Genomic DNA, 16,422 nt, shown 5'->3' with positions numbered 1-16,422 from the left:
ACCAACAGCGCAAACGCTGTATACCACTTACTGCGAGCAATATATACTGCTCGCCCACTAGCGGTCGTGCGCGCCGGCCCATACGCCAGTATTTTGTCAGACGGTGCTTTCACTGGTTTTCTTTCGGTTTTCTGGAATCTGGTTTCATGTGGTTTTCATTTTATTTTATCAGGATTAGGTTTGCTTTTCTAGGTTTTATTTTTCTCATTTTTCTGTATTTTTAATTTCATTTTACTAACCCTTCGATCCAAATTAATTGTTGATTTAGTACGGTCGGAGGGAGTATCATCTTTAATAATGTGTGAGGACATTTACAGTTATATTAAAAAATTTAAAAAGACATGACCACCATTTAAAATTACAAGGATATATTATTTAAAATACATGAACCCGTATTTTCATCACACACTTCTTAAAGTACAACTATAATATTTAAATGCGCCAACACCTGCTAAATTTACATGCATATATTTTTTTAAGTGTGAACCTTATTTAAAATTACATGAATATTTAAAAAAGTGTGAACCTTATTTAAAACTACATGAATATTTTCTAACATGAGTGAACACTTTTTAAAAAATTATGAACAATTTGAAAATGGAAAAAAAAGACAGGAACACCTTGTAAAATAACGCACATATTATCTAAAAAATCCATAAAAACTTATGTTTTATTACATGATTATTTTCAAAATGCAAAACTTTTTTTAAATCACATAAATAATTTTTAAATGTGTGAACACTTGTTACAATTACATGAAATTTAGAAAACATGGCAGAACAATAGTTAAAATTCCATGAGTATTTTCTAACATATGTGAGCACCTGTTAAAATCACATGGGTTTCTTTAATTAGTAAAAACATTAAAAAATCATAAATAACTACCAGCTGTTGACTGAGTGCGAGGAGCAGCTGCAGCAGCGAGGAGGGGTCGCCTTCATCTTTGTTTTTTTTCGAGAGCCTTCATCATTGTAGCATGAGGGGAGGGAGTAGTCGCAATGGCGAGGAGTCATCAGTCCTTTCCCCGGCGCTGGCGTGAGGACATGATGACATGGTGATCGTTCGTCTGATTGAACGAATGAGATTGCGTTGCGGAAAAATACTACTCCCTTCGATCCAAATTAATTGTTGATTTAGTACGGTCGGAGGGAGTATCATCTTTAATAATGTGTGAGGACATTTACAGTTATATTAACATTTTTAAAAAGACATGAACACCATTTAAAATTACAAGGATATATTATTTAAAATATATAAACCCTTATTTTGATTACATGAGCATTTTGTAAAAATGTGTGAACACTTCTTAAAGTACAACTATAATTTCTAAATGCGCGAACACCTGTTAAATTTACATGAATATTATTTTTTAAAGTGTGAACCTTATTTAAAATTATACGAATATTTTAATAATAGTGTGAACCTTATATAAAATTACATGAATATTTTCTAACATGAGTGAACACTTTTTAAAAATTTATGAACAACTTGAAAATGAAAAAAATACATGAACACCTTGTAAAATAACGCACATATTATTTAAAAAATCCATAAAAACTTATGTTTTATTACATGATTATTTTAAAAATGTAAAACGTTTTTTAAATCACATAAATAATTTTTAAATGTGTGAACACTTGTTAATATTACATGAAAATTTAGAAAGCATGGCAGAACAATAGTTAACATTCCATGAATATTTTCTAACATATGTGAGCGCCTGTTAAAATTACATGGGTTTCTTTAATTAGAAAAAACATTTAAAAAATCATAAATAACTACTAGCTGTTGACTGAGTGCAAGGAGCAGCTTCAGCAGCGAGGAGGGGTCGCCTTCATCATTGTTTTTTTCAGAGCATTCATCATTGTAGCATGAGGGGAAGGAGTAGTCGCAATGGCGAGGAGTCATCAGCCCTTTCCCCGGCGCTGGCATGAGGATGCGACGACGTGGCGATCGTTCGTCTGATTGAACTAATGAGATTGCGTCGCGCGCTGGTGAAGTTCGTGAGCGAATGTCATCGGTGTGTGGAGATTCACGTGGCGATCAAACTGCCGACGTCGCGCAAGCACCATTACGTCAGCGCGTTAACATTCTTTGTATTATTTTACCTATGGACCGACCGTGGAATAAAGTGGCATTATGTGATGGCAGTTTGCCTTTGGTAGTTGAATTAAAACCAGTAATCAGGGTTTGGCACCGGAGCAAGAGGACACTCCGGTTCTCTATTTTCTCTAATTTGACACTGCCTTCACAATGTGGTGCGAAAAGCTGGCACTAGTAAATTGACATACACTATGTACTCCTCGCTGCTGCAGGAGGAACTAACAGCAGGCATTGCCGAAATGACTGATCACCACACCACTGCTGCCGATAGTTTTTGCACGACCTTTACACACATATGGAGAAGCTGTGCACACTCAGAATCTCTCTTTTGTTGGAGAGTACAATAGAAATATGTAATGATATGACACTAATTAATTAACACAACTGTAGTGGATAATTACTAACTTGCAGCTCTACCTTGAGGCAGGCATGATAGAGATTCACTCCAGCTTAGAACACGGGGCACACACTGTCCGGTCCAAGGTCTACCCCTTTGGCAGTGGGGCATGAGGCGAGAGGGCAGTGCTCGCCGCCCGTGCCCCACCAGTTGATTGTCCGGTTCTCCATGGTGAGCGTGAAGTAGAGCAGCACCCCCATGAAGGCGGCGCCCGCGTCGAGCCCGGCCGAGAGGATGTAGTTGTACCTCTGCCACCACTTCTTGCGGTACCGGAACACAAAGAAGTTGAAGATGATGCCGTAGAGCAGCCACGCGTTGAAGTTTACGGTCGTCGCTGGCGGCATTAAGGCCGTAGCGCCGGTGAGCACCGGAATGTTGATGAGTAGTATCCACTTGTGAGTGGGGAATGTCCTGTGGAGGATGTACACGATGACAGGGCCTGCCGCGCCAATTAGGAAGAACCAGTTGAGGGCTATGTAGTTGCCATTTGACCCGAAGATGCGATTGGGGCCAACAAGGCCCCAGATGACCGATGCGTCGAAGAAGACACGGTCGTTGGGGCATGTCCATGGGCTGTTTGGTGGGAGCAGTTGGTCCTGGCAGATGTTCTCGACCGAGCCAAGTAGCCACCATCCGACGATGAGGTTGACAGTCCCGGCCACCACTGTACCGACAAACTGCATGCATAAATTACAGGGATGTCAGTAAACTCTATGTTTCTATACATCACTCATTGGCTTTACAAAGGTGAGAAGGAAGATCAATTAATTACCTGAACAATGAACATTGATTTGGGAGGTATCTTCATATAGTGTCCAAGCTTGAAGTCTGCGAGGAAGGAGATTGCCTGCGACATGCTGATGTAGCCGTACACCTTGAAGCAGACGTTGGCGATGGGGTATCCAGGCATTATTAGCCCCATGACGTATTCAGTGATGACATTCAGACCAGGCGTCTGCGCATCAAGTTTCGAAGGCTTTTGTCAGTTTTTTCTTTTGTTGCAGAAATAAAATCAGGAGAGTGCGTACGTGCAGGAGAAATGAAGAAGAGGCATTAATTAAAATTGTTGAAATAGACTTGCCTGGTTAGTGGTTGCAGAAATGATGCTTACGGGTAGCGTGAAGGTGAAGGCCATGGCACAGGCAAAGAGGAAGCCCCACCATGGGAGCTGAACCTGGTCCTTGAGGAGGGTGCAGAGGATGAGGGACACTATCATCGACAATGCCGTGACAGAGTAGAACCACCACGCTGGTATGTCCTCGTACTTCCTCATTAGCTTTGTGTGGATGTCAGGCTCCTCCTGCTGCGAAGCTCGGAATCGGTGGTAGATCTCCCTGCACAAAATTTGCAGACGTGCACCTTTCAGTTCAGAAACCTCATGTAATCATTCACAGCTGACTACTTGTCTCGGTTTATTAATGTACAGACAGACTAAAAAAGAAGAAGCTTTACTTACTTGCCGTAGAAGAGGCCGACGTGCGTGATGGTTGCGGCGATGGTGGCAAAGTTGAGGCCATAAGAGATTGCAAAAAAGATGCTGAGGTTTATGCGTCCGAGCTTGGCGTACGCCTCCGTGTCAAGCCAGAACTGCTGGTTCACAATGTCGGCGATCTTATAGGGCGACCCATTGGAGGCGAAGAGGTGAGAGGAGAATATGGGGAACGTCTTGGCGTTGTAGAGGTTCATCCCCCAATACGCCGTGGGCATCACCACATACATGAACAAGACGTAGCCGACGAAGACGTTGACGGTGGCGAAGAAGGGCGAGATGAGCGGGCTGAAGAGGAAGGAGGAGACGGCGGTCCAGTCGAGCGTGAAAGCTCCGAGACCCAGGCCCTTCATGCCCGAGCCGAGCTGCTGCGCCGTGACGGACTTGGAGAAGACCCAGCACACCCACGAGATGGAGGTCAGCGACTGGAAGAGGTAGCCCGGCACGAAGGCCCACACGAAGCTGCAGATGAGCACCACCAGGAAGATCTCTGCTTTTTTTTTCACCAGTTTTTTTCCTAAAACCGTCTCCTGAAGCACCTCCTATTGATGTGTCAATGAGTGTTTACCAAATAAGTTCTCAGCAAATAGAACCTTCTTCTTTTACAGAAACATATTAATATGGGCAGAAACTCACATGTTACCCTACTAGAATGTGAATGCCCCCTGCTGCAATCATCTAGTCATCAGAAAATGTCTCATTTTAGAATAATGAGAATAAATGGCTGCCAGAATGAAGACTTGCAGATGGCGTGAGACCTGGTCTCATAGAATTCTTCCGGTGGTTATTTCTTGGACAATTGAGATGGCCGTGTATATTAAGTTGGGCCAGATTCTCCAATCCGAAGCCAATAATTATGCACCTTGGTGACGACTCGTAATACCATGTGCGCGGCCTATTTCTGGCGCTACCTCTTCTATCCACTTCACCGATCGAGAAACCAGGAAGCAGTGCCATAAAACGTAAAGTTGCAACGTCCTGGTGCTATTTCTACCTAGGCGCCATGTGAGAGGTACACCCACCTCGGGACAAACTCATCGGAGCATCAAGAATTAGATGCCGATGATTTAGAGAAAAGAAAAAAAAAGGATAACCCCGGTCTCTGCATCGAGGGACGCACACAGCCATGGTGAACCAAAGGGAAGGGAGTAGAGTATGGTGGTGCATGCTCACCTGAAGAGCGAGACCTGGACGAGCGTGCTGGGCCACCACATGTGCGCCGGCTCCACCACGTACTTGCGCATCAGCCCCGCCCACCCGTACCCGAGCACCTGCAAATCATCATCCATTTCATTCACTTGGACCGTCCAACCTGATCCACGTACTAATTGTGCCGATAATGGAGCGGCTAATCATCATCGGAGAGAACAAGGTACCTACTTGGGTGGTGATGATGAGGATCCACGCGGCGAGGAAGGAGATGGAGCGGCGGTAGAAGGCGCGGATGATGTCGACGATCATCACCGAGTAGGCGTTGCCGTTGCCGAAGGCGAAGCCGGCGTTGGCGAAGATGGAGATGAGCACGTGCTCCTTCATGCTGAAGGGCCCCGGGTTGAGGCTCCACTCCCGGCCGCCGACGCGGAACCTGCGGCGGGGCAGCGCGCGGGCCAGGAAGTGGCCCACGGGCAGCGACGCCACCTGCACCGTGATCTGGGTCACCACCAGCGGCTCCGTCCGGTAGGAGAAGAACTGGCTGAGGAAGCTCATGAGCGCGCAGGCCAGCAGCCCGATGGCCCACATCCGGAACGTCCACACCGGCAGCGTCGGGTCGTCGCCGTCGGGCACCGTCAGCCGCACCTCCTCCACCGGGGACGTCTCCCACGCCGCCGGCCCCGTCGACGGCCCCTGCTTCCCGCCCGCCAGCCCGCGCTCGTCCGCCGCCGCCGCCGACGACGACGATATCTCGCTCATTGCGCCCAATGCCTAGCTTGGTCGTGTGTTGTGCTCTGTAGTGCGTCGTGCCGGAGAGGAGCTGAGGGCCGCCGCGCGCGCGTGATTATATGAGCAGAAGCTGGGTAGGATGACCCTCTCTACGTACACGTAGTGTGTCCAGGTTCTATGGACCTCGATCGTGGCGTCCAGTTTATTTTTGCTGGGCATTTAGGGCGCGTGGTAAGCGGCCAGTTGTGGTTGCATTGCGTGCTATAGGTAAGGTAAGAGTGATCTCCTAGATGGAAGGAAATAAAGACTGAAATCTGGCTGTCCTACGTATATGTAAGGTGAATCTTGTCAATCTGGAATATACTGCGTGCTGGAGTATCAATCAAGCAATTAGTTCCTAGAAAATCCAAGTGGTGATATCAAAATTCATTGTTTCTCTATAACATGCAGTGCAAAACTTTCGTATCAATGAATGCTGATAGGCTGATATATATATGGACGGAGGTCCACTGGCATGCCAATATATGGCGTAACATGGCCGTTGACCCAAAATGAACCTCACATCTAGACGACCCAAAACACTGGATGTGTATTGTTCGGGTTCCTCCTTGTAGCGTCGGGTATTGTTCGTGCGTAAGTTGGTGGTTTGGAATGAGTTACTTGATATGCCAAATGATGCACACTACTAGAAGGATTTAGGTGCAATCTCCATCGGGTTATAGGTACGAATGAGCACGCAAATCACATAGTTCTTCTCATCAAAACAGGATTTCTCACCAAGTCACCCTTGTTGTTAATTAGTCCTTGAATCTGAACAAGTTCTAATTCCTGACGGTGGCTTTTCATTTTCTTTTCTTTTCTTAGAAACAGGGCCTTGCTCCTAATTTCATTTGCTGAAATTGATAACACAAATGCAACCCAACCAGTTCACGACCCAGCAAAATTGTACACCAGGTTTTTTGCGGAAGCACAGAGGCTAACGAACACTGGAAGGATATCAAACTATGAAGAGCTATCAACTCAGCACCATAAAAAGGACCAACGCATCACAGCAGAGACATCCTCCCACACCCAGGGAACAAGAACAATTCTGAAGATTAACAACCAACAGCGCAAAACAGAACAGCAGAGGCTAGCCGGACCATCAAACCACGAGGCAACAAGTTGCTCAAGAATTTATCATGAGTCGTCGATGGAACACCTCAGTGGCCATCTCGACCGGCAACCTTGCTCCGCCGCACTGTCATTTTCGAAGTCTTGGTTTCTGAAAATTTGCCCAGAATGGTGAGTACGGAGCAATAACAGAAATCGCACTAGTGGGAACAGCAGGGAAAACTTTCCTAAAGCAGGCATCATTACGAGTTTTGCATGAGTGAAACAACAACTGTTGTCCCATGCTATACTATATGTTGAGATTACAGAAGTTCGGTGCTCTAGTTTAACAGATGGAGATCTTTGTCGAGACCATGATCCGCAGGACAGCTATCATCGGTGTCGATCCATCAGAGACCATCCACGGTGTCAAGGCAAAGATCCAGGATCAACGATGGACGCGCTCTGGCAGATTACGACATCAAAAGGATGCATCGACTCTCCACCTCGTTCTGCACATCCAGAGAATGTTCATCAAGAAGTTGACTGGTGAGACCCTCGTTCTCAAGGTTGAGAGCCCAGATACCATCAGGTCATGGCAAGGATGGTACCCCTGGTGGACAAGCAGCGTCACATCTTTCAAGGAAACTAAACCTGGAATTTTGCTGCACTATATATATCCAGCAAAACTGTACATATGTTTGCCCAGATATACTGCAGTCAGCAGACATGTATACCTGTCTTCCCTGTTATCACTAAAGTCCAGCATCTTTATGTGATAAAACTGATCGTCCAGATTAATACTGTGAAAGTTTTGTGCACCCAGGTGCGACAAGTGGAGGCAGCAACACAAGTTGCAATTTACCTAAGCGCCTGCCAGGAAACAGTAGCAGCCTCACTATCAGCATTGGCACAACCGCGCAAGCAGTGGTGTCTCCTTGTGTTGAAGAGACTGCCAAGGGAGAAGGCGAAGGATCCTGTCCGCACTACCCCAACAGCCCAGCTGCCTCCATGCTGTATCAGAACAAGAGAACGGCTGGTCTCCCATAGGTGGGTCAAGAAAAAGAAGCAGCTTATTAGGGAGGTGATGAAATTAAGGATGCACCATTTGCAATCCAGAGAGCAGAATGACGCACATCAGATGTGATGCGGTGTGGTGTGGTGAGAAAGCAACAACAGACTCATTGCCCATAACCATAAGAGAAGGAACTCTGTCTAAGGTGTGGCAGATATACGACATTCAGTTTGTTCCTAACCTAGATTGTTGTTCCTGTATATAAATGGACACAGAGATGAAATTCAGTCCTCCCCCCAACCAGCCATACCACCCCGCCTTCTACCCAGCGGTTGTCCGATCATGCTCAGGACAAGTTTTTTTACGAGGATTAAATGCAAACCCTTGTGTTGCTATGCTGCCACCGAAGATAGTATTCTTGGATACCAGAAACTCCAGAATGTAACAGACCTAAACATTACATTTGAGAGATTTGAAATCACTCGCCACAGAACAAGCTTATTGTCGCAAGAAAGTGCTAATGAAACACAAGTTTTATAGCAGTCATGGTGTAATCATCATACGAGACATGCTAAAGACCAACCACAAACCTAGTCATGGAAGCAGCTTCCCGGCCATGAAGCACGCGAACTTATTGCTCCGGGAGTACTCATACGGCACCCCAGCGACCGTGAGCAGCCGCTCGAGGACCTCCTTGGCCTGGTCGGGCTCCGCGGTCTCGCACTCGAGCTCGTAGTTGGTGCCGAAATCAAAGTGCGTCTCGTCGAGCTCCAGCACGAGCCCCTGCCCCTCGCCCTCCCCGAGCTCGTACACGCCGCGGGTGTTCCGGAACCCGCCGAGGCAGACGAACGGCGCTCTGTCCCCGCCGACGCCGTACTCGTCGGAGACGAGCCGGACGATGGGGGAGTCGACGGCGCCGAGGCGGGCGGGGTCGTCGAGGCAGGCGAGGGCGAGGGCCGGGTCGAGGGGCTCCTCGACCTCCTCGACGCGGCTGACGCCGGCGTCGATGCGCGCGCGGCGCTTGAGCGCGAGCACGGCGCGGGAGGGGGCGCGGTCGTCGGGGCCGTAGAGGCGGACGCGGAGGGCCGCGGTGGCGGCGGCGAGGGGCCGCGCGGGGGCGTCGAAGAAGACGTTGCGCTGGGCGTCGGTGCGGAGCAGGCGCGGCGCGAGGAAGGCGGAGAGGCGCCCGTGCGCGGCCGCGTCCGGGAGCCGGAGCTTGATCTCGACCTCCATGGGGGTGGGGGTGCGGCAGCTAGGGCTGCGGGGGCGGGGGGTGGAGGCCGATGCGCTGGGCCTTGGAGGGCGCGGCGTCGGGCGGCGGGTGGAGGAGGCGGAGGAGCGGGTTGGAGATGGGGTTGGAGGGGCGCGGGGTCGAGAGGGGCGTGGATTCGGCGGCGGACTTGGCGGCGGCGGCGGCGGCGGCCTTGGAGCGGAGGTGCTCCTCGAGCTCGTCGCGGTCGGAGCTGCGGAGGTCGATGCGGGTGGGCTGGCGGCGCAGCATCGACGGATGGATCTGGATGGGGATGGCCCTGTGGGTTTGGGGTGCGGCGAGCGGGCGAGGGTAGCGATCAGGGGAACGATGCGTGGACGCATTGGTGCGGTTGCATATCTATCCGGATCCTCTCCTTTGAGGCGAGCCGTGCGCCGCGCGCGTGACATTCTAGTTTTGCATCCTTATACGTGACAAACACCACACAAATTAGGGTGTGATCCTATACTTTTTTTTTCTTACATGAGTGTGATCCCATAGTTATGATCGCAATAAATCCCCTCTATTGTTGGCCCTTCTGCGCCGAACTCGGTCATAGACAATTGCAACATGGGTCATGTTGCGCCCACCCATTGCAACATGGGTCATGTCGTGGACACCTTCAACTTGCCTGACACGAACTTTTGGTCAACTATTTTAGCACGGGCAGTGTTGCAGTCAACATAATCGCATCCAACTTAATCATGGACAGAATCAGGATGAAAAGTTGTAGTTTTAATAGCAAAAAGATCTACATAAAACCTCTGGCCACCCAACACAACACTCCTGATTTCACTTCTAGAGACACTATCTTCATAATATTCGTACAGTATGTCCATTCGAGGGATAAAATGATGCACAATACGCCTTGTTGAACTCCTTTTTGCACTCAAGTACTTGTTCACTTCAAGCACCCCCCCTGGTAAAAAGAGGGAAATTGCAAGTAAAGATGAAAGATGTCTGCAAAAAGATAATAATTGATGGCGGCATACCTTCTTTGAGATGGGCTTTGAGAACAATCAAACTCGTCATCCATCCCTTGCTCTATGTATCTCTTAAACAGAGCCTCCGCAATGCCATGGACAGCGACCAACAAAATTCCTAGACACAGACTGGTTAGTTACAGTGCAAAATATAATAGGCACCATAGATGTCATGAAGAGGAAAATAGGTTCACCTCTTTCCCCAAAGATATCGCTCTTGTATTCCTTGTTCTAGAGTAGTAGCAAAGGTGAACGGGGATCCCAGTGCAACTCACCATCCAAGAGCAACATTGGTTGTCCTTCTATCAACAGCCTAGTGCACCGACCATCCAAAAGCAAATGCACGCATGTGCTTAGTGCATAGCTGCATGTCTTCACACCAAATCGTTAGTTGAGAAGTGTTCAAAATACCATACCAGGTGAATAGTAAAGCTAGCGTTGATGCCAGCACCATTTACTTCTTTGCCCTGAACATACAACATCCGAACCCATGGGCCCATTCCCGTTGGGCATACAACCACCACACAGATGTTCTTTTGGAAATCATGGCCATGTGATTGCAAATGTCCAAGAAGAAATCCATGAGATAAACAAAGAATATTCTTTGGTTACATGTGAGAGAAGATTTTCTCATAGTTGTCTGCCTGCAAGGCATAAACTGATGGCGGGACTCGACAATTATATCATGCAGTGAATAATAAATACTCCCTCCGTACGTACAGAGGTAGTAGTATGCTCCAAAGAGAGCATACAAGTTAAATTATTTAATTAAACCAACAGGATGCAAGGAAACATCATCCTGATCCTAAGCCTGATCCAAACAAACACTTGAAAAGGAAATCTTAAAATCACGGAGAGAGCTAGTGAGCATGATGCGCACCTGTGCAGAATCTGGGATCAACAGAAGCAGAAGATCACTGCCCGGAAATGTCTCCCGGTGTTCCGTTCTCCTCAGTGAATCTAGCTGCACGTGCTTCCTCAAGAGATTTAGATCCTTTCCTGAGACCAGTCTGAAAGCGAACAGACAATTTATTGACCAACTGACATGATAGTCCAAAGTACATACCAAATGGGACAGAATATCGGCTGTCACATGCTTTTCATATTCCAAGTTGTACAATATCAAATGCCACTTTAAGCAGGAACGAGTGATAAATAGTGCCCAGTGCAAGTTGTAAAACCAAAAAAACAATAAACAATAGTTGTGGGTTTTCACTCAGGGCTGCAAAGCGAAAGCTTCGGAGGTTTTCACTCAACACACGGCAAAAACTCAATCCCATGTCTAAAACTGGACATGCATGATAATAACAAACCTTAACGATGCCGTCAGACTTGGCTTGAACCAAATAATCTTTCAGGTTCTGGACCTTGAAAAAGCACTCCGAAAACTGTGAGCCAACGCACAAACTTACGGACTTTGAACCCAAGTAGCAGAACATGACAAATATGTGTGAAATTTGTCACCCAATTCGATCGCACCGACTGATGTTTACATTCAAGTGGTGTCTCGAGCAGATAGACATTTAAATCTCGAGAGTGAGGGAAGAAACTGTACTGCGAGGGGAACAAAGTGAAGCTGGGATGAACTTGGGAGCCCCATCTGATGACTCCGATCTTCTTGATGCCCTTGAACACCTCGGAAAACAGCGGGAAGAGGTTCCGCTTGCCCCTCACGATGTACTACAGGGTACAACACACACAGAACAAAACGTCAAAACCTAATCATGGGAGGGATAACGAGAGTGATGGTGTGGGAGCGGGGGTGCGTACCTCCTTGTGGCTGACAAGGGAGACCTTCTCCTTGTTGAACATGGCGGTGTTGATGTCGAGCGACGGCACGGGTGGCGCCAACCTTGGCCGAGGCTGCGACCATGGCGCCACACGCCCTAGACGGCGAGGGCGCACGTGGGGTGGGATACGGCCGGGGAGAAGGCGACGGAGGAGGATGAGCCTCCTAGGATTTTGGGTTGGTCAAGGGGGTGAGTGTGGGTGTCACTGAGGAGGTGGGCGACGACGGTTGGGAGACGGCGATGGTGTGTGGCTGTTTGAAGGGGTAGAAGAAGAGGTGGCGTGCGGTGTTTTTCTATGTGGTGGAATATGTTCAGTCAACTTAAATTACTAAGTGCACATCAGAAAATGGATTTTGTTAAAATTACTCCTTCCGTCTCATAATATAAGAGCGTTTTTCACATCAAAGTCAAAAACATGAATAATATCTGCTATTTGGGTTCCTTTTATGATTCGTCGTCTTATGCGTAGAGCGGAGATAGCTCGTAGTAGAGGCAAACACGCGCCGTTCCCGGAAAGCAACACGCGCGAGTCCAATTCGGATGCTCGTGGGCCCGTGACCCTACATAACATACCTATAAAATCTTCACCGCGCGGTCTCCTCCCTGTACGCAGCCAAAACTCAGACCTATCTCGACCCCGCTCTCCGACGACCGCCCAGCCGCCGCCCAGGAACCAATCGCCGGCGCGCCGCCCCCTCCATAAGAATCGCTCAAGGTACGCACGCGAGCTTCTAAGCATGTCCCGATCTAAACAGCAACCGATCGCTAGTTCGCTACCGTTCGAAGTACTTGGTTGCTGATTGAAGTGCTTGTTGTTGGACAGATCGATGAAGATCCACGTGAGGTTGCTAAACAACACGGCCCACGATCTCGAGGTCGAGGGCTCGGACACCGTCGGCAGCGTGAAGGCGAAGATCATGGAGAAGGAGGGGGTTCCCCCGCAGCAGCAGCTCCTCTTCTTCGCCGATCAGGGGCTGGAGGATGCCCGGACGCTCGCGGACCATGGCATCGAGGACGGGGCCTCGGTCTGCCTGATCGCCATCAACATGCAGGGTTAAATTTGTTTGATACTCTAGATCGATGAGTGATTTTCAGTTTTTTTGTAGTTTGCTTAGCGTTTTCAGTTTGGTTGCATCGTTGTTGTCCAGCCCAGTATAGATAGTCTTCGTTTACATATGTGCAAATGGTGTATGGTTGGGTCAGAGATTCGGTACTACTATATATTATGATCTGAAACTAGCAGGTCACACGTTAATTAGGCAGCCGTGTATATATGCTTGAGGTCTACACTTCTCCTGCAGAGAAGTAATTTGCTCAATATACGCTTAAATTTGTACTGCTTTTTCGATCTGAGCTTAAATATAGTTAATGAATCCTGATCTTTTTACTCTGAGGAATCGGGTATAGCCTTTTTCTTCTGCTTCCTGGCATGTGGCATGTGTGTATTGTTGCCCCAGCAAATCTCTTATTTAGTTCAAGTTCGGAACTCATCCCAACTCTCCAAACTCCACGAATCCAGCTTCTTGCTCCACGTAGAGAAGTCATTCCGTTCGGCAGCATAGCTACGCTTCTCCTCCATCGCTATCATGGGCTGGCAGCGTTGCTGGCCTGCCTAAGCGCCATAACGGGCCGTCTGGAGCCAGCCCAGTTCGGCCAGCTCTATTATGTACGAGAGAGAGAGGGAAGCAACTAGTTAACGAGCGCTCCTTTGGAGCCTCGCAACGATCAGCGCCACTTGGCACGCTCTCAGCCATTCGTCACGTGTCGCGCTCTGGATGCTTCCTTCGGATTTAGTTTTTTTATTTTTCCGCACGCGTTTTCGGCTTTTTAAACGGGTTTTTCGACGTTTTAGTTTTCCCCCAGTCTTTCTTAGCTTTTCGATCAAAAAAATTTGAATTTTTTTTGCATGAAAAAAACATGTTTTCTTTTATTTTCCTTTCGCGAAAGTAACGGTTTTTCTTCCGCGAGAGGCACGGTTGTGCTTTAGCGAGAGTCACGACCGTGCCTTTCGAAAACGAAAAAAAACGCGTTTTCTGTTATTTTTCTTTCGCGAGAGTCACGGTTTTGCTTCCGCGAGAGGCACGGTTATGCTTTTGCGAGAGTCACGGCCGTGCCTCTCGGAAAAGGGAAAAACAAAATGCGTTTTCTGTTTTTTTTTCTTTCGTGAGAGTTACGGTTTTGCTTCCGCGAGAGGCACGGTTGTGCTTTCGCGAAAGTCACGACCGTGCCTCTAGGAAAGGGAAAAACACACATTTTCTGTTTTTTTTTGCGAGAGTCACGGTTTTGCTTCGCAGGCACGGTTGTGTGCCTTCTCGAGAGTCACGGCCGTGCCTCTCGGAAACGAAAAAAACGCGTTTTCTGTTTTTTTCCCTTCCACGAGAGTCACGATTTTGCTTTCACGAGAGGCATGGTTGTGATTTCGCGAGAGGCACGGGCGTGCCTCTTTCGGAAAGGGAAAAAAACCATGCTCCCCGTTCGGTTTTTTCGCCCGGTTCTTTCGTCCGGTTTTTTCGTGAAAAAAAGTTCGTCAAAACCTATCAACATGGGATCTAGTTTTGAAGATCTCGACGCGAGGAATCCAATGGTGAAAACGGTTCGAGATTTGGACGCACGGTTTAAGAGATAAAATATTTTGAATAAACGGATCTACGAAAAAAGGAAAAACTCTCAGGTTGCGACAAGTGACGGCATGTGCACCACTTGTCGCGACCTGAGAAAGTGGAGTGTTCTTTGCAACGAGTACTCCTTAATTAGTGATTTCGGAGAGAGGGAGCCGCTCCTCTAGCAAATCGTTTTCTGTTTCGAGGGAGAGAATAACAAATCGTTTTCTTCAACGGTGGCAACACCGCTGTAAATACTCTCAACTCTCACTTTTTGCTTTCGTGGAGCTGGGTTTCCCTGGCTTCTACCGTTCGAGACAGATTCACTCCAGGAATTTGAGAAGATGGAAGCTGGAGGAGATCAGAACAGGCCCTAAACTTTCTCGCACTTGAACTACTTCTATGGACATGATTGCCTTATTTATGAAGCGAGACAAAAGCCTATTTCGAGTTAATGAAGCTTGATCTTCCTCTTTTTTTATCTGTGCTTAAAAGGAATCAACACCGTGAAATAGCACTGTATACTCTACTTTTGGACGCAACAAGTTGAAAATTTACAATACTATGCAGTATTTTTCCTGAAAATATCTATCAATTTTTTAGTTACTATATATATTTCAGAAAGTAGCCTAGATCAACAACCGCCAGTGGGCCTCTGACTATATTTTTTTCACTCTTTCAGTCTCGCTCTAACCTTGTCAGATTTTACTAAGACTAAGAACAACTAAAGCAATTATTTGGTGAATTAAACAAAAGCCATTAAAGAGGGTTCATATCAGAGACTTCCTAGGTACACACGATTAAGTAGCATAAAATTTAGTGGTGAATCCGGACTCCCTAAGAACGCCTTTAGCCTTACTCTCTTGTTCTTCAGTGATATTCTAGCGCACTTTAATTCTTGTCAGCATGCTATTGCAATAATTTCACTTACACACTGCTTTAGATTGGGATCTAAAATAATTCATAGGCACATTTAGATAAACCTTTATACTATTTCCTAAGCTTTGTGGGGGGGAGGGGGGGGATTGATACTCTTATTTTGAAAAGGCTATAACTAAGCATTGTGCACTTACAAGACATCGGGATGTGAGATATATGAATTGATAATATACGCTTGAAAGCAGGGATAATTATGAAACATTTTTTTACCCCTCAAAAAAACCCTGGGAATCTTTTTGAAAAACCGCTCACCGTAGCTTTACCGAGTGTTACACACGCCAAATGCATGTATGCTGAGTGTAAAACTCGACAAGTCTGCCATGTGGCGCACTATGGTAGCCAGGTAGTATTTGTCGAGCACCTGCCTGCGACACTCGACAAAGGCTACCACATGGAAGGCTTTGGGAGTGTGCCAGCTGGCAAGGAAACCAAGTGTCGGGAACGGTACTAGGCAAACAAAAGGACACACGTCGCTCTCAGGTGAATCAACCTTCGCCGAGTGTCGGGCACTCAACAACGAAGCTCGGCTCTTTTTTGAGTGTCCTGCCATCGGTACTTTACAAACTTGAATGTCATGTGGAGCTCTCCAATGGATCGGTCTTCACCGAGTATTGTCGGGCCTTAGGTAGTCGACAAATGTTGGTGCCATGTGGCAAATGTCGTTCTGTTTGCTGTTCATCAAGCCACTTTAGTTTACCGAGTCCGCATGTCTAACACTTGACAAAGGCTTTGCCAAGTTCCCCATGATAGGAACCCGACAAAGCCCGCTTCGCCTGAAGGGTGCATGCCAAGCACCTTTTGCCGACTGCAATACTCGGCCCTTCGCCAAGTACACTGGATAGCCGGCAAAGAAACAGATTCCAATAGTGCACATGATATGCAGA

The 16,422-nt window shown here is 47.5% G+C and overlaps 2 protein-coding genes and 1 pseudogene across 4 annotated transcripts; all 3 read right to left on the bottom strand.

Moving 5' to 3' along the window:
• Positions 1 to 2,236: 2,236 nt before the first annotated feature.
• On the bottom strand, positions 2,237 to 6,633 carry LOC125519906 (oligopeptide transporter 4). Its single transcript, XM_087531924.1, has 7 exons — positions 5,370 to 6,633; positions 5,163 to 5,260; positions 4,633 to 4,657; positions 3,957 to 4,531; positions 3,582 to 3,834; positions 3,273 to 3,455; positions 2,237 to 3,177 (listed from the first exon to the last, which is right to left on the bottom strand). Exons 1-7 carry the CDS (start codon positions 5,898 to 5,900, stop codon positions 2,554 to 2,556), a joined length of 2,289 nt encoding a protein of 762 aa, XP_087388050.1. The 5' UTR covers positions 5,901 to 6,633; the 3' UTR covers positions 2,237 to 2,553.
• A 312-nt stretch (positions 6,634 to 6,945) lies between these two features.
• On the bottom strand, positions 6,946 to 9,638 carry LOC125519907 (triphosphate tunnel metalloenzyme 3). 3 transcript variants are annotated; one of them, XM_087536633.1, is made up of 2 exons: positions 8,568 to 9,638; positions 6,946 to 7,134 (listed from the first exon to the last, which is right to left on the bottom strand). In XM_087536633.1, exon 1 carries the CDS (start codon positions 9,634 to 9,636, stop codon positions 8,572 to 8,574), a length of 1,065 nt encoding a protein of 354 aa, XP_087392759.1. In that variant the 5' UTR covers positions 9,637 to 9,638; the 3' UTR covers positions 6,946 to 7,134; positions 8,568 to 8,571. The 3 variants fall into 3 exon arrangements, with proteins under 3 accessions (XP_087392759.1, XP_048540646.2, XP_087392760.1); XM_048684689.2 differs by lacking the exon at positions 6,946 to 7,134 and adding an exon at positions 7,185 to 7,474; XM_087536634.1 differs by lacking the exon at positions 6,946 to 7,134 and adding an exon at positions 7,501 to 7,998.
• Positions 9,639 to 9,924: 286 nt separating this feature from the next.
• Positions 9,925 to 12,152, bottom strand: LOC125518363 (ketol-acid reductoisomerase, chloroplastic-like; annotated as a pseudogene).
• Positions 12,153 to 16,422: the final 4,270 nt, after the last annotated feature.

This window comes from Triticum urartu, chromosome 7A (assembly GCF_056163025.1).
Source record: "Triticum urartu cultivar PI428250 chromosome 7A, HENAU_Tu73, whole genome shotgun sequence".
Taxonomy (NCBI): Eukaryota; Viridiplantae; Streptophyta; class Magnoliopsida; order Poales; family Poaceae; genus Triticum; species Triticum urartu.
Note: the sequence above shows the minus strand (reverse complement) of the source record. Positions and strands in the feature narration are given on the sequence as shown.

What these genes read in the sequence shown, in the direction of transcription:
- LOC125519906 (XM_087531924.1), bottom strand. Translation starts at nt 5,900, where the DNA reads ATGAGCGAGATATCGTCGTCGTCGGCGGCGGCGGCGGACGAGCGCGGG. An exon ending in GGCATTCACATTCTAGTAGG is followed by an intron (nt 4,532 to 4,632) that starts GTAACATGTGAG and finishes ACACATCAATAG; the next exon opens with GAGGTGCTTCAGGAGACGGT. An exon ending in AATCAATGTTCATTGTTCAG is followed by an intron (nt 3,178 to 3,272) that starts GTAATTAATTGA and finishes TTATGCATGCAG; the next exon opens with TTTGTCGGTACAGTGGTGGC.
- LOC125519907 (XM_087536633.1), bottom strand. Translation starts at nt 9,636, where the DNA reads ATGTCACGCGCGCGGCGCACGGCTCGCCTCAAAGGAGAGGATCCGGAT.